Source organism: Gastrolobium bilobum, unplaced genomic scaffold (genome assembly GCF_033153095.1).
Source record: "Gastrolobium bilobum isolate Gb01-03AN ecotype WA unplaced genomic scaffold, APGP_CSIRO_Gbil_v1 utg7478, whole genome shotgun sequence".
Lineage (NCBI taxonomy): Eukaryota > Viridiplantae > Streptophyta > Magnoliopsida > Fabales > Fabaceae > Gastrolobium > Gastrolobium bilobum.
This window is the reverse complement of record NW_026897341.1, coordinates 82160-100328: the sequence shown is the minus strand read 5'-3', so window position 1 is coordinate 100328 and position 18169 is coordinate 82160. Positions and strand designations below refer to the sequence as shown.

The following is an 18169-nucleotide window of genomic DNA, read 5'->3' as shown; positions in this document are numbered from 1 at the left end:
GAATGTGACTAACGCTTTGCAAAGATTCTTTCACCAATGAGGCACATGACAAATCACAATAAGTGAGCCGATATCACACTTCAACCAAAAGTTTTAAGGTTGTAGGTCTATAGATCTTTTGCACTTATATGATCCTCATTTTGTTCAATTCTAACCGACGTGAGACTTCTTTATAACTTACACTTAAATATTTTCAATAGACTCACTCTGAATGAATAATTAAATTAATAGAATAAACCAAATTGTAATATGTTTGTCTTCATTTCATATAAGAATCAAAATTTTAATTTATGTACCCAAATTTTTTGTAATTTAACCTGTAAATAAAAGAGGTTAGAGTCTCAACTCACAGTCACATGACACCTTTTTTCCTTCTCACATTTTTTAAAAATATTGAGAGAAAAAAGAAAAACAAACTGGAAACTTCTATTTATGGGTTGTAGTTGAGATGAGAAAGGGATGATGCGAATGTGTGTTTCTTAAATACTTGTCAATTTGTCATGTACAAGATTTAACACGCTCCATGTAAGCGCGTTCAATTTTTGTTTCTCTCTGAACATTGATGTTCCTTGGTGAGTCAGACATTCATCGCAAGAAAAAGTTTCAATCCCAATGATGTTTTATTCCCACATTGACTTTTTGTAACCAATGTCCAATGATTTCCATTCCCTTAAAATCAAAATTAAAAAACTATGCAATTTGTTAGAACACAGATTATAATAATAAGTTTCGGACTTGTCTCGTTTTCTTGATACTCCGTTTAATTTTCCATTTCAATTTCTTTTTTGTTGTTCAATGCAATTTTCTTCAGGATTTTCATCTTCGTGGGTCGTTCAATTTCAATGAAAAGTTTCTAGCTTTTCTATCTCATTGTATGTTGCATCAATGATTCACAAACCCCATTAACTGGTTATGATTTCTTTGTTTTGGTTTTTGACAATCATTTGGTTTTGTTGCAGAGAATAAGCTGACATTGACTCATTCCCAATTTTAATTGGAGGAAAGATATCATCTCATCTGTAAGATTTTTTGTTGGAAAATCTTTTGTTTTTTTTTCCTTGCCAACCATAGATATCTCATGCCTCTTCATTTTGAGTTGTATTATGGCTTTCTCATTTCAACCTCTTGTGCATTTTTTTGTGTTTCTTCATGATGAATTGCATCTTCCATTTGCAAGATGATCAAAATAAATATATAAAGTGCCCTTGTATTTCCATGCAGAGAAGCAGTTGACAAATATATGGCTGTTCTCAGATTGTAGCACCATTTCTTGATTTGGTTTCAAACATTGGAAGCTGGAGATGTCTATACAGCACGAAAATTCTGATATCAACGGTGTATCAAGTAAAAATTTTTACACCTTTTTTCTCTTCATCTCCTTCTGTCCACCAAAGGAATATAAAGAATGATTGATGTTGTGTACAAGAAGCACTAATTCATTCATATATGATAGCACCCTTTAATTTACCTTTTCCTTGCCCCTTCTTTTTTGGTAAAATAATTTATATGACTGACCAATCAATGGGTAATCAGGGATTTTGCAATTTCCTTTCTCTCAAGGAACTGGAAAATCATGCTAAGTATTTTTTAATTTTAAAGTAATCAGGGATGCTACGGCCAGAACTCTATTGAGCTCCTCATAGTTATAGATTACTTGGATAATTGTGTTGTTTGTTGGGAATTTTGATAGAATCTTTTGATTGTTTTCTTGTTCTGAATTCTGAGGGTATATCAACTTTGGATATTGTGTCTTGTACCATGTGGTAATGCCAAATGCAGCAACAGTGATGAGTTATATCCTCATTGGCTTCATTTAAGTACCACAAAAAGAGTTTTTTTCTTAACGAAGACAAGAATATATTAACTATGAGGGCTTTACCTTTCTACAGCAAATTATCTAATATTAGGTTCTCGTTTCTCAAGTTATCTTTTAGTGGTAATTGTATTAAACGGTTCAAATCAGGGGGGGAAATGTGACTTTATGACTTACTGCAAGATCTTCTGAAGTTTCTTATGTGGAGTGAAGAATCATTGTCTTTCTATAGTTTATGGAATGACATTTTGAAATAGAAAATTGCATAAAAAGGAGGAATCTGGATATGAGTGGTATGGTTTGAAATGTCATCTTTCTCCTTTATTTTACTACTTTTAAGCGTGTGTAAGTTGAGTTTACAAGAAAAGAAAAAGCTTGGCTTCCAAGAAGGTGAATCCCATTTCTACAGAAGTATAAATTATCACTCTAATGGGGCCGTTTGGTACATGGATTTTTTCCGAATTCTCGAGAAATTGAAATTTTTAAAATTTTAAATTTTCAGATATTATCATTAACTGAATGTAAAAATCATATTTTTGAAAATCGAGATTCCCGGATAAATAAAAATTTCTCCTATACCAAACGCCCCGGGGAAGAAATACTAAATGTTAGTTTGTTGAAAATTGGTTCAAGAGTATTGGTTATTAAAAAAGTAGGATACAGACGAGTTTTAAATATTTTTAATTTTTCATTTAAGCTTACTGGCTGTGTTTGATGTAATTTTGTAAGGGTCTGTAGGGTCAGAAGCTTGCCTTTTTGATCTCTTCTGTACTGAAACACCATGTTTGAAGTCTCAAAGTCAAAGGGATCAATGGATGCTTTATGGTATTTTACCTCTTTATGTTATTTATAATTTTATATTTTCTATTCATTGCTCTATTTTGGTTTGTGTAGTATATAGGCATTTCTTATCTGAAAACAGGGTTAGCCTTATGGGGCATTTGTTATTAAATGCCTGGACATTAGACTTGACCATTTTTTTGAATTGCCAATTTGACCTCTCATTTATTTCCTTTTTTTTCCGTATAAATAGTTATTCATCCTTGTTATTACATAAACTATATGATAATCTTATTATTGTTATAATTATCATATATGTATAACCATACAATATTTATTGATATTGCATTATTGAAATTTCATAAACTACAAGTTAAAATAAATTGTGGCATAATATAATTTTTTATTAGGTATATTATATAGTTGGGAAGGGTATTTTTTTATGTCTAAGATTGCTAAATGCTACCGGACAAGGACATCACATATGTCTAGGAATCTAAGGTGCTACAAAAAACATGGAAAATCTGCATAACTATGGATAATTGATTAACTTATAGAATGATGTTTATGCTTTTACTTCGATATATATGAGTGCTCAAATTCACATATGGACGCTTCTTGTTTTGACCTTTGAAAATATAATGGAATACTTTATTTGATTTCTTAAACAATTCAATCTTCTGTGTAATGTAGTTTCATCAAAAGTTCCTATCAACTAAAACTGCAATAGCTACCTTAGCATCATAGGTTGAATAAATTTGTATTCCTTATAGGATGACATAAACACGAAAGCATTAGTTAATTTCCAGCTATGTATTACATAATGGGATGAGAGAATTTCAGACAGTAGAGGATCAAAGTTCCTCTTGTATCTTACTTTGTTATGTATAATGTTCAAAGAAGATCATCTTTAGGTGTGGTGTTGATGTCTTACATTGTCTTCACTTGTTGTTCCCAACCCCAGTTATTATCCTTTTGAAAAGAAGCTTTATCTCACAGGCCATTTTATTTGATTAGTTTAATCTTATAACTTATTCTGTTTCTTCATATTTCCTATTACTAGGTCCACAGGAAAGGCTAGACAATCTGATGAGTCAAGCTGGAAACAAGTTCTGTGCTGATTGTGGATCGTCAGAGCCAAAATGGGTGTAAGTATTACCTTGATTTTAAAGGAATTTGGTCTTATTAGAGATATATAAAACCATTAATCTAGCCTCACCCAATACCTTAAGGTTTTGGGTTGAATTGGTTCTTTACATGGTATCAGAGCTTCATGACCTGGGTTCGTTCCTCACCGCCCCCCACCATCTATTGTGGAATTTCTTAATATAGGTAGGTGAACCTGTGCATTGTTCACCCTTCAAGCCCAGTGGCTCTCGTGTAAGGGGGCATGTTAGAAATATACAAAACCATTAATGTAACCTCACCCAATACCTTAAGGTTTTGAATTGAATTGGTTCTTAACAGGCCTATATGCTTTGCACACTGCTCATAATTGTTTAAATGACATTATCATGGATCATGATCCAGATGTTGTTAGAGTATCTTTCTTTTTGATTTTATATTTCTAGAATACTAGAAGTATTGAGGGAAGAACTTTTGAAGACATGAAATATGATGATATTCATAATTTATTGACAAGTTAGTTTTATCAGAAAATCACTAGTTCATATTATTTGCATTAGATTTTATTCGCTGCATTGGTTGAATATCAGGTCTTCAAGTCTTGGAGTATTTATTTGCATCAAGTGCTCTGGTATACATAGAAGCCTAGGAGTCCATATATCAAAGGTATGTTCCTAGCATAGCTTGTAAAAAAACTTGTTATTTGACTTCTTACTTGTCAATCACTATCATTTACCTTTCCAAGGTTATATTTCTTCTTAGACAAATTTTTTTCTTAGTATCTGTAGTACAGCTAAAGGTTATTTTACATTAAAATTAATACTTTGCAATGTTCCTTATTATCCTGTAGTCAAAACTATTTCTAATGTTATATATAACTCTTGACACACCTATCTTTATGTATAAAAGGATTCTCATCATTAACCGCTAGCAACTGTGAAAATAATTATCCAATGAAATGCTTTGTAAAGGGTAAAGTGGTCATAAATCAAGATTTCTGATACTTAAGGCAATGTGAAAGAAGCTAAGATTGCGTGTAATTGATGAACACCTTCTGTTTAAGACTACTATCAGGGAAGAAGTGGACAAAATGATAAATAAAATTTGTTAGCTTAGTAGGGAAAGTCATTATGAAGACAAAAAATTCTTAAGAATTTTTTGTAATCAAAATCTTAATCACTGCTATTTTAAGCAATCCAAATATGTTTGGAACTGTGTTCACAATTTGGTGGGAGGGGTGGTCCTACATGTGCTCACAAGCATTTATTTGCACATATGAGAATAGAAATTCTGACATGGTTTGACATCATTATAGGTTCTCTCACTGAAGTTAGATGAATGGACAGATGAACAAGTTGATGAATTGGTGAAGTTGGGTGGAAATACAGTAATTAATAAGAAGTACGAAGCTTGCGTGCCAAGTAACATAAAAAAACCAAAACCACATTCTTCCATTGAGGAGCGCTCTGATTTTATTAGGTAACTGGAAAAAAGAAAACACACTCTCTCATGCACAATTCATATTTTTGTTGAGGAAGCACACCATAGTGATTCATAAATGTAAATTTATTATTCAGGAGAAAATATGAGCTGCTACAGTTTTTGGATTCTGAGGAGAATTTGTCTTGTCCCTTTATACCATCCCAAGGAAGAAGTTCATCATCCTGTCAGAGCAGTTCCTCAAGCAACAATTCTCCACTAGACAAAAAGCTTTATGATAAACAAACAACTAAAAATCGTATTGGGCTCTCATTTCGAAACAGCTGGGGAAGAAAAGATTCTGAGCATAAGAGTACAAAGAAGAGCAATTCATTGGTAATGTTTCATTTGATTACTTCCAACTCTATCAGTAGTCTGCCAAATAAATTGAATAACTCCTTTTGAAGTCCGCTAATGCAACAAAGAAAGCTATATAGTAAACTTGCATTGTACTCAAAATTCTATTTATGTTTGTAGATTTGATAAAAATCACTCCCCGTTAAACCCCAACTAGTGAGGGTGGAATGAGAACAATCTTTATATGCAGTCTTACCTTTGCATATTTGCATTGTACTTAGAATTCTATTTATGTTTGTATATCTGATATGACAAAAAAAGGGACTAAACTAGATTTAGTTTTCAGAATTTGCTGCATTGGGAATAGGGTATTCATATAATGTGAAGCATACTATTATTCTGTACTTTATTCCAAATAGAAAATGAGTGAAAATGCTAAAGTATTGAGCTATTAAAAAAATTTCTTTTTCCTGAATGCTGAATCTTGTTTCTTCCTATTTACTGTTATAGGCAGGTATGGTTGAATTTGTTGGGTTGATCAAGGTTAATGTGGTTAAAGGCACTAACCTTGCTATCCGAGATGTAATGACAAGTGACCCTTATGTCATCATTTCTCTGGGTCACCAAGTGAGTTTCTTCATCTCTCAAGTACTTTTCATCATACATATAATGGAGAAAATAACATTAACAATGTAACATCTTTAATATCTGTTCTTGCAGTCAGTGAAGACACGTGTCATAAAGAACAATTTGAATCCAGTTTGGAATGAAAGCCTAATGCTCTCAATTCCCGAGAACATTCCTCCTCTTAAAGTGGTAAGTTAAAATTGTTTACCATTTTCATTTTCATTGCTCAACTAGTGTCTTTTCTATGTAGCATCAAACTTATATTTATGCCATCATCTGCACTTTTATTCATTGCTTCCTTGCTTACATTTATATCAGAAACCATTAATTTTAGTTTTATTGTTGAGAATATAACTCACATATTTCTGTTTTTATCTGCTATACATGTTTGATTATATTTATATGCAGGTTGTGTATGACAAGGATACATTCTCAACTGATGATTTTATGGGGGAGGCTGAAATAGACATTCATCCTCTACTAACAGCAGCAAAGGCATATGAGAAATCTTCAATCAACGAGTCCATGCAGCTTGGAAAATGGGTAGCAAGTGGTGATAACACTCTTGTTAAAGATGGTATCATATCCCTTGAAGAAGGGAAGGTGAGACAGGAAATCTCAGTGAGGCTACAAAATGTTGAGAGAGGTGTGCTTGAGATTGAACTTGAATGTGTTCCTCTTACTCAGTAGCCTGAGATAACTTTGAGGGTCATGTTTTGTGGACAAAATGATAGCACAAACACATTTTGGAGTATTTTTAATTATCAGTGTAGATTATCCTGTCTCAGTTTCCCTTGTACATTATTCTGTGAGACTGTGACCATCCATCCTTCTGTAGATGAACAAATATGAATTATCAGTAAGAGTTTTCAGGAGAGAGCTTATTGATAAATTTCAACCTTTTTGCCTTTTGCTCAAGTTGGTATATTTTTTTAAGACTTGAGCAGTGTTCAAGTTCATGCTATGTCTTAAGAGTTTTTCCTTTATTTTAATTTTCAAATCATGATAACACATTTAATGATGTGTGTCTGGGTTATCGTTTCATTTTTTGGAATAGAAAAAATAAATCAATTTTATCCAACATATTTTTTAGTCATTTTTGGTTTTAGAATAAAAATTTATACAAAATAAAAATTGAGAACATTGTCATGCATATCTTTATAATATTAAAGATGCTTTTTTTCTCTCTTTTCGACATTGTCGGTTGACGTAACAGAGAAAAAAATAAATTAATTTTATCATGAGAAGGGATATTCTTACTACTAAAATTTTTTACTACCAACTTACTACCTATCTAATCACCATTGGATTAACATTTTCTCTTTTTTCAAATTTTTTTTAACATTCTCTTTTTTTGATTTAATGGTGATTAAATAGGTAGTAAGTTGGTAGTAGAAAATTTTAGTAGTAAGAATATCCTCCCTCTTTTATCATTATAACTATGTACTATATCCTTAGTACATAATTGTTTTTTTTGTTTCACATACTAGTTCCTGAAACAATTGAAAGGGTGTTAGGTTTAGGTCATATCATGTCCAATTTTGTTATTTTCTGTATGATTTAATCATTTGCTAATACTGTTAGACCTTGCTTTATTTGATTATTGAGGAATCCACCGTACCCCTTAATCACTATATGTAGAATTGGGAAAAAGTAAAATGGTGGGCTTATTGATATAATTTGCTGAAATCCTCTAAAGGGTGTGCCTTATCATCTCACCTTGAACTTGTCAAGCATGAAATAATCAAAGTAATTGATAGCATATGATTTCTATATATCACCGTAACAAATTGTTAAAGCTTTTGCTTAACTCCAAGGCCAAATGGACAACAAAATGATTTTAACATTTAATGCCCTAACTGAAAAGAACAAAGTAGCTGAAGATTTTCGCGATCCATCTTCTCTTATCTAATTTTGATCCATTTTTATTTTTATGTTGATAACTTGATCCATTTTTAATATAGGACTTATTTAATCTCATGTTACATAGGAGAAGAAATCTTATATCATATATAGATATATAATGATGGGATCTACCATCTAAAAAATAAAAAATAAAAAAGAGAAAAATTTCACAATTATCGAAGAGTGTATAAAAAAAAAACTTACCTCATATAATATGATAATAGTTTTTCCCTTTAATATATTGTTATATATTGTTATGTACTTTAAATTTAGCAATATCGTAACTTAGGTGGCAAAACAGGTTCATAAGCAGCCCACCTATTGTCAACTCATTAAAAATGGGGATGGATGGAATGGCCTGCCATTTAGGGGGTGTTTGGTTGAGGGGACATTTTTATGAATAATAGGAAAATGAGATTATTAGAGAAATAGTTAGAAAGTGAGTTTGGTAGGAAAATGTAAAAAAAATTGTTTGGTATGAGAAAAATTTACCAGGAAAATTAGGTGACTTTTGGAAAGTCTATGTTTGACTTTTGGTAAAATATAGATGGGGAAATAATGTGGTATGACAAAAATTCTCTTGTTTTTATAAAATTTTGAATCAGCCTTGCTTTTTAAAATACCCTTTTTAGAATCAGTCTTGTGGGGCCATGTGTTTAGCCGGCAATCATAAAAAAAACCACATCCTGATATGCTTTTTAAACAGTGCGGAAGCCTAGCTAAATGGCACAAAATTGAAAATGGTATGCATCGTACTTGCCTGGGTGTTCAGCCATAAACCTGTCAACCAAACGCATGCTTTCCAGAATGCCAACTTCATTTGCATGGGGTAATTTCAAATCCCCTCAACCAAACACCACCATAGGGAAAAATTTAATATGGTCCTTGGCTTTGTGGTCCCTCAAGTAAGAATATGACACTTGTATTAAATTTTTATTTTTCTCTTTTTTCTCTTCTCTCTTTTTAGCTTTTCCTTTCTTTCTCTCTCCCTTGTCCCACCAAATCAAAAGTGCTCCGGGAGGACTAAATTTCTACTCGCCATTTAGAAGAGAGTTGAATGAAAAACATCAACCTTGTCCCATTTTATATTCGGTTGACGGATCAATCAAATAAATAAATAAAAAATCTTATTTTACAAGTTTAACAATGTTATTTAATTGGGTTTTATTAATTTTCTATTGTTGGAGAGAAGTTATCTGCAGCTGACACATGCTTTTTAGTATACGGTTTCGTATATTGAGATTTTTTTTAAAAAAAAAAATATCAGGATACGGTTCATGTGACTGCCGCAGATAACTTCTCTTTTCTGTAGTTGAAGAGAAATATTTCCCTATTTAATTTCATCTCGCACTTTAGGTCATTTTTTCTAATTTCAAGTCTAAATATATGTTAATACTCAAACTAACACTTTTTAAGAACTCATTTTTCCTTCTTTTTTTTTGGTAATCATTTTTCCTTTTTATATATGGATAACATATGTAGTATTTTCCTTTTCATGTTTTGTAGAGGAGGACTGAACAAAAAAATTTGAATATCATAAAAGCTTGACATGACAAATGAAACATTATCTTACACTAAAAAAAATAATATATGGGTTGATCTATCCCGACCCACACGTTGATCCACTTTAACTTGCCTTATGATAAGAGCAGAGCTCTAGAAATGAAACAATGGAACCAATTTGTTATTCAATGCCTTTCAATTCTGTTACAACAATGTTATATACCCTGTACCCTACAGATAATCCCCAATTACGGCACCTCACAGCCCCTAACTACCATATTGTGACACCTATGCATACAACCCACATTATTGACACCTCACAACCCCTAACCTCTATATTTTGACACATGTGCATACAATCCATATTAATGATACACCATTAATAGGTTTGAAAGTCCACAGCCCAACTTGGGGCCCCTACTATCCTCTTGGGCCCAACTTGCTTAACTTCATTCGTATCACTCATCCCTCCTTCAAAAGAGACCTTGACCACAAGGTCCAGTTCTGGATAAAACTAACGAAGGTCCTCCTCATTCTCCCATGATGCATCTTCAAGTAAAAAGTGAGACCACTGTACAAGCCATTGCTTAATCGGTGCACCATGATGGTTTAAAACCCGTGAATTCAGAATAGTTATTGGTTGTTGTACTGGCTGGTTCTCATGATAAGTGGAAGGACTTGAAAAAAAAGGGTATTTGAAATATTATTGAATCGTATTTGAATCTGTACATAGGGGTCTCTATTTATAGAGACTTCTTGACCTAATTTTGACCTAAAGAGCTTGGCCCAATATACAAGTAACGGACTAAATAAATACAAATAAATGACGACATAATTACTAATAAATGACTACATAATTACTATTTAATACAAATAAATGAATACATAATTACTAATAAGTGACTACATAATTACTATTTACAACACTCCCCATCAAGCTGAGGAATAGATATTCATCATTCCCAGCTTGCTAGCAAGTTCTTGAAATCTATCTGAAGGAAGCCCTTTTGTCAATAGATCAGCTAATTGACGCCCAGTGGGAATGTATGGAGTGGTAATCAACCCGCTATCAAGTTTCTCTTTGATGAAATGGCGGTCGACCTCAATATGTTTAGTCCGATCATATTGAACTGGATTATGAGCTATACAAATAGCGGACTTATTATCACATAGCAGCTTCATAGGTCCCTCACATTTTATTTTTAGATCATCAAGTACAATTTTCAGCCACAGTAACTCACAAATGCCTTGAGCCATAGCTCGAAATTCAGCTTCTGCACTTGATCTGGCGACCACATCTTGTTTCTTACTTCTCCATGTCACCAAGTTACCACAAAGAAACATGCAATAACCAGTGGTAGAACGACGGTCAGTCACGGATCCAGCATAATCAGCATCTGTGTAGACTTCTAAAGATAGATTGCCATCACGTCGGAATAACAACCCTTTACCAGGAGTACCTTTCAGATACTGAAGAATTCTCTCTACTGCCTGCATATGTTTCTCCTTTGGATCGTCCATAAACTGACTGACAACACTAACTGCATAAGCTAAGTCTGGTCTAGTATGGGCCAAATATATCAATTTCCCAACTAGCCGTTGATATTGTCCTTTATCAACTGGAGGACTCTCCTCTTCATAACCCATCTTGTGATTCTGCTCAATAGAAGTATTAGAGGGTTTACACCCGAGCTTTCCTGCTTCTTTGAGAAGATCAAGAACATATTTCCTCTGGCTGATAAAGATTCCTTTGCTCGAATGAGCTACTTCTATCCCTAGGAAATATCTCAGTTTCCCAAGGTCTTTGACTTCAAACTCAGAGGCAAGCCGTGTTTGCAGAATCTGTCTCTCCACAAAATCATCACCTGTGATAATAATATCATCAACATATACAAGGAGCACAGTAAGCTTCCCATTTTGGGAGTGCTTGAAAAAAAGAGTGTGATCTCCTTGACTTTGTTTATATCCTAAGGTCATCATAACCTTAGTAAACTTTCCAAACCAGGCACGAGGTGACTGCTTCAATCCATACAAGGCCTTTTTTAATTTACAAACTTTATTTTCTCCCTTCACAGAATTAAAACCAGGCGGAATTTCCATGTAGACTTCTTCTTCTAACTCACCATTGAGGAAAGCATTCTTCACATCAAATTGGTTTATATCCCAATTGTAATGGGCAGCAAGGGATAACAAAACTCTCACTGTATTCATCTTTGCAACTGGAGCAAATGTTTCTTCATAATCAATGCCATAGGTTTGAGAGTAACCTTTGACAACTAATCGAGCTTTGTATCTCTCAAGAGTTCCATCAGAATTATATTTCAGGGCATAAACCCATCTGCACCCTACTGCTTTCTTTCCAGTAGGTCTATCAATAACCTCCCATGTTTTATTTTTCTCCAATGCATTCATCTCCTCTTGCATGGCTTGAGCCCAATTCCTATCTTTCAAGGCTTCATGTACTGATTTTGGGATTGCAATAGAGTCTAGTGTTGAAACAAAGCTTTTGTGCTGCACAGAAAGATTAGCAGAGGAAACAAACTGGGAGATAGGGTATTGAGTACAAGAGGGACAGGAGGGACAAGATTTCTTGGGACAAGCTCTTTTTCCTTTTCTAAGAGCAATAGGTAAATCATCAGAATCAGTAGTAATGGGTAAGTCATCAGAAGTATTAACATCATGATCAGAAATATGAGATTCAGGACTTACCAGTGGTTCAGACGATTGAGGTTGCTGCTGAGACAATGTGGGTTGTTTCCTTCTTTCAAGTGTCATAATCTTTCGTATCTCTGGTGTACTTGATGTATCAATCACAGGAGAATCAGTCACAGGAGGATTACTCACAAGAGGATCAGACACAGGAGGAACAGACAAAGGAGAAACAGACACAGGAGGAACAGGACCAGGTGGAGGATACACTGACATAGGTAAAAGAGTAGACACTGATGATTCAAACTCAAAGAAGGGAGGTGATGAGATTTCTGGTGAAGGATTCTCCCCCTGAAGATGAGGATCTTGGAAAAAGGACTCAGATTCCTGAAATGTAACATCCATAGAAACAAAAAATTTCCTACTACTAGGGTGATAGCACTTGTAGCCCTTCTTATCAGAACATAACCAAGAAAAACACATTTAATAGCCCTAGGGTCCAACTTACTGCGATGATGTTTATGAACATGAACAAAAGCAACACACCCAAACACTCGTGGAGGAAGACTCATCATAGTTGGAATAGAAGGGAAAAAAGAAGTCATAGAGTGAATAGGACTTACATGGTCAAGTACCCGAGTGGGTAAACGGTTGATCAAGAATGCTGCAGTAAGAATAGCATCTCCCCAATAGTATTTGGGTACATGTGTCTGAAACATTAATGCACGAGCCACTTCAAGAAGGTGACGATTTTTTCTTTCAGCAACCCCATTCTGTTGGGGGGTGTCAACACAAGTAAGTTCATGAATCATACCGTTATTTCTTATAAATTGGGAAAAGCTATGATTAACATATTCAGTACCATTATCTGTTCTTAGTCTCTTGAGTTTTTTACCAAACTGGGTCTCAATCATTTTATAAAATTGAAAGAACAGTTGTGGTACCTCAGACTTTTCACGCATTAAGTACACCCAAGTTACACGAGTGCAATCATCAATAAAAGAAACAAACCATCTATTTCCAGAACCATGAGGGACTTTAGAGGGACCCCAAACATCAGAATGAATAAGATCAAAAGGTTCAACACTCTTAGTAATACTAGAAGGAAAAGACACACGATGATGCTTAGCAAATTCACAAACATCACAATGAAAAGACTCAACAGATTTAGACAAAAACAATGACGGAAATAAAGATTTGAGTAAACTAAATGGAGGATGACCTAAGCGCTTATGATGAAGCCAAATCAAAGAATCAGCAGTTGATTGACCATGAGACATCAAGATGTGATTTGTTACTTTATTTGCAGGAGATTGTGACACCAGATAGTACAACCCACCTTGCTCTTTAGCACTACCAATCGTCTTCCCCGTGGCGAGATCCTGAAAAACACAATGGGTAGGATAGAAGGTTACAGTACAATTCAAATCTTTTGTAATTTTATGAATAGAAAGAAGATTCGTGGAGAGTTTAGGAACATGAAGAACATCCTTAAGATGTAAGGACTACTGTAAGTTTATGTCACCAGATCCCGCAACTGATGTATGAGAGCCATCAGCTACGGCTATTGTATGAGTTCCAATGGTAGGATGATAAGAGGTAAAGGAGTCAGCACAACAAGCCATATGATCAGTAGCACCAGAATCAACAACCCAAGAATGTTTAAAATCATTACATGAAGAAAGGAAAGAATAAGAGTTTTGGAGCTCATACCAGTCATAGTCAAAGCACTAGTATCAGATGGCTTACTCATAGAATCAAGAATGGTTCGGAGCCGTTCCAACTCATCTGGACGAAATGCAGGTTGGGTCTTATTAGGTGTAGGAGTTATTTCAGAGGAAGTAAAATGCGCTTGACCACGCAACTTTGCCATCTTTTCTAAGACAGATTGCTTTCCATAAAGGCGAAAGCATAAATCCTTGATATGACCTGTTCTTTTACAATAAGAACACCATCGATCATCTCTCTTAGCTAGAAAAGGTACATAAAAATCTCCTTGATAAACCTGTTCTTTTACAAAGAACACCATCGATCATCTCTCTTAGGTCTAGAAAAGGTACCATCATAAAATTTTGAAAAGAACTCCTTTGAAAGAAAAGCTCCAAGAAGCCAAAAAATCACAAATAAATACCAAACGATGTCCGATCAAAGAGAGGAGCACAGATCCAGAAAGAGGATGAAGGGACGATCAAGATCGCGGTGGTCCGATCCGGAAAAATGATCACACGCGCCGGTGAGATTGGCTGCGCGTGGGCTTCACTCGCGGTTGAAGGGGCGGCGCGTGTGGGCGCGTACGGTGGCCGTCCGGTCTGAAATTTCTGGAGCAACGTCGTCCGGTGAGCGCGGTTCTTTCTGGGTCTGTTCGGAGTTGAAAAACCACCGGGAAAGGGTCCAATTGTGATGAACAGATGCTGTCTTGTGATGAAGAATAATGGAGACGATGAACAGTAACAGAGATCCAGTATAACAGAGATCTTCTCGGTCCAAGAGGTCCCCGAAAAAAAATCCGGTGGCGGCTGATGGCAGCGAGAGACAAAAAGAATAAAAGGTTCTTGTTCTAAAGACAATAGGCGCGGAAGCAGAGCCCTCAGGATCGAGAGCTCTGATACCAACTTGAAATAAAAGGGTATTTGAAATATTATTGAATCGTATTTGAATCTGTACATAGGGGTCTCTGTTTATAGAGACTTCTTGACCTAATTTTGACCTAAAGAGCTTGGCCCAATATACAAGTAACGGACTAAATAAATACAAATAAATGACTACATAATTACTAATAAATTACTACATAATTACTATTTAATACAAATAAATGACTACATAATTACTAATAAATGACTACATAATTATTATTTACAACAGAAGGTAAATCAAGGATTGGAACATTGGGATTTCCATTAAATGGTTTCAAAACAGAAATGTGTAAGGAAGGATGAATGCGAGACTCCGGAGGTAATTCTAGCTGATATGCAACTCTGCTGAGCACCTTCTTGATAGGAAATGGTCCATAATATCGTTTGGCAAGTTTCTGATTACTCCTTCGTGCCAAGGAAACCTTCCTATAAGGTTGGAGTTTTACCAAAACTAAGTCTCCCATAACAAATTTCTTATCTCTTCGATGCTTATCAGCAATGACTTTCATCCTGTTTTGGGCTGCTTGCAAATGATGTTTAAGGCTTGTGAGGAGCTCATTCCTAAGAGACAACTTATCATCTATAGCAGCAACTCGTACTGAACCTTGATTATAGGATGGGATCAAGGTGGGTTGCTTCATATAAGGCTTGGAAGGGTGACATGCCTATGGATGAGTGATTTGCTGTGTTATAATGCAACTCAGCCCACCTAAGGTACAATGACCACTTTCGATTCTGATTATGACAGAAAGCTCGCAAATACTGCTCCAAATATCGGTTTGTAACCTCAGTTTGGCTGTCGGTTTGTGGATGATAAGCAGAGCTCATCTTCAAAGTAGTCCCACTCAATTTGAATAATGAAGCCCAGAACTGGCTAATGAATATATGATCCCTATCATGCACTAAGGACTTAGGGAAACCATGTAATTTGACCACAATGTCACAAAACAATTTAGCAACAGAAGAAGCAGTGTAAGTGGCTGGAAGTGGCCAAAGTGGGCATACTTGGTCAATCGATCCACAGTTACCAATATAGTAGAGAAACCAGCGGACAAAGGCAAACCAGTAATGAAATCAAGGTTGAGATCCTCAAAAACGCCATCTAGAATTGGTAGAGGGTGTAAGAGTCCCAAGGGAGGAGTGGTTGTTGTCTTAACATACTGGCATGTCTGACACTCCTTCACAAATGCAGTAACATCCTTGTGCATGTGGTTCCAGAAGAAAGAGGCTGACAATCTTAGAAACGTACGAGCGATGCCTGCATGACCTCCTATCGGTGAGGAATGTGCCTCTCTTATTAGAATCTGCTTCAAGGTAGATGTAGGACCAATAAGATACCTCCCCTTATGAAATAGTAAACCATCTCGAAATTTGATTGGCTTATCCATACAATTGTTGTCACGGAGCTGCTGTTTTATCTCTATAAGATAAGAATCAGAATTATTTTCTTCACGAAGTTGATCCACAATTGCGTAAGTTGGTTTAGACACTAAGCACAATAATGAAGCTTCAGCAGAAGAACTCTCCTCAAAACTTCTAGATAAGGCATCTGCCACGATATTGGAAACCCCACTCTTATACTCAATTGTGAAGTCAAAGTCAAGTAGCTTGCATACATACTTTTGCTGTTGAGGAGTAGAGATCGTTTGTGTCAAAAGTTCCTTAAGGCTCCTATGATCTGTTTTGATGATAAATTTAGACCCAAGCAAGTAATGTCTCCAACGTTTAACAGCTTCAGTGACAGCATATAACTCTCGTACATAAGTGGATGTAGCTTGCATTCTTGGTCCTAACTTCTTGCTGAAGTAAGAAATGGGCCTGCCTTCCTGCAATAAAATCGCTCCGACACCAGAATTAGAGGCATCTGATTCTATAATGAAGGGTAAAGCAAAATTAGGAAGGCGCAGCACAAGGGTCTCAGTCATGACATTCTTTAGAGTCACAAATGCCTCTTCCACCTCAGGTGAACATTGAAAAGAGTCACTCTTTAGAAGATCAGTGAGGGGTGTGGACAAGGATGCATATTGTCACACAAAACGTCTATAATATCATGTTAATCCCAAAAAGCCCCTAAGCTGCTTGACTGTGCGTGGAGTGGGCCATTGAATCATAGCTGAAATCTTATTAGGATCAGCTTTGACACCATTCCCTGAAACCAAATGGCCAAGGTACTCTATTTCCTCCACCCCAAAAGAACACTTGCTCAACTTGACATAAAAACCATTATCCATAAGGCACTGCAATGTTGTCCTCAAATGGCTTATATGATCCAACAAGGAAGCACTATACACGAGTATGTCATCAAAAAAGACAATTACAAACCTTCGAAGGTGAGCCTTAAACATATAGTTCATGGCAGCTTGAAATGTGGAAGGTGCATTGGTTAAGCCAAATGGCATAACCAAAAATTCATAATGACCATCATGGGTCCTAAAAGTTGTTTTGAATATGTCTTCAGGATTGACTCTTATTTAATGATATCCACTGCACAAATCAAGCTTGGAAAACACCCTTGCTCCATATAATTCATCCATTTACTCATCGATTGTAGGGATGGGGAAACGATCCTTGACAGTGATATTGTTGAGCTGTCTATAGTCAATACACATTCTCCATGTACCATCTTGCTTCTTCACTAAGAGTACAGGAGAGGAATAGGGACTTCTACTTTCACGAATATAGCCAGCATTTAAGAGATCAGCCACCTGTTTCTCTATCTCAGCTTTCTGATGATAAGCATATCGATAAGAACGAACCGATATTGGGTGAGCATCTGGTATTAAGTAAATGGTGTGATCACAACTTCTAGGTGGAGGCAAAACTTCTGGAATTTTGAAAACAGCACTATACTCAACCAATACCTCCCATATTCCATTAGGAACCTGTGACTGCAAGGTTTCTAATTCCATAGGAATTTGTTGTTGTTCCCCATAATGAAACAACAATGAAGAATTTTGTTTTTGTACAGATGTACCTTGCAACACTACTCTTTGCTTGCACCACTGGAAATCCATAGTTATGAGAGCATAATCATGTAGGACCCTTCCCAGTGTAGCCAATCATCCAATGCCTAGAATTACTCCCAACTTATGAAGGTCAATGACCCAAGATCAACTACGAAATTGTGGCCCTGAATTAAAAGTGGCACATCGTTGCATTTCCTGTCACAGGTCATGATTTCAACATTTCCCAAATGCACTCGCATTTTATTGGTTTTTATCATTGGTAACCCAAGTGTTTCAGCTAACTCACGATTAATGAAATTTGGGAACTACCAGAATCAACCAAGACAGCCACAGACTTGCCTTTAATTTGTATTGAAAATTGCAAGGCTCGTGGATTACCTTCACCAACCATG

The 18169-nt window shown here is 35.5% G+C and overlaps 1 protein-coding gene across 1 annotated transcript; it reads left to right on the top strand.

Moving 5' to 3' along the window:
• Window positions 1-732: 732 nt before the first annotated feature.
• LOC133306134 (probable ADP-ribosylation factor GTPase-activating protein AGD11) lies at window positions 733-6993 on the top strand. The gene is made up of 11 exons (XM_061506415.1): window positions 733-872; window positions 960-1019; window positions 1222-1344; window positions 2543-2638; window positions 3657-3741; window positions 4309-4384; window positions 5034-5197; window positions 5296-5533; window positions 6005-6121; window positions 6215-6310; window positions 6530-6993. The coding sequence occupies exons 3-11, from the start codon at window positions 1302-1304 to the stop codon at window positions 6809-6811; spliced, it is 1197 nt and encodes a 398-aa protein (XP_061362399.1). The 5' UTR covers window positions 733-872; window positions 960-1019; window positions 1222-1301; the 3' UTR covers window positions 6812-6993.
• The last annotated feature ends 11176 nt before the right edge of the window (window positions 6994-18169 follow it).

Bases quoted from the DNA above. Each gene is read 5' to 3' on its own strand.
- LOC133306134 (XM_061506415.1), top strand. From the start codon at position 1,302: ATGTCTATACAGCACGAAAATTCTGATATCAACGGTGTATCAA. The intron at 5,534-6,004 runs GTAATGTTTCAT...TTACTGTTATAG, and splicing joins CAAAGAAGAGCAATTCATTG to GCAGGTATGGTTGAATTTGT. The intron at 6,311-6,529 runs GTAAGTTAAAAT...ATTTATATGCAG, and splicing joins ACATTCCTCCTCTTAAAGTG to GTTGTGTATGACAAGGATAC.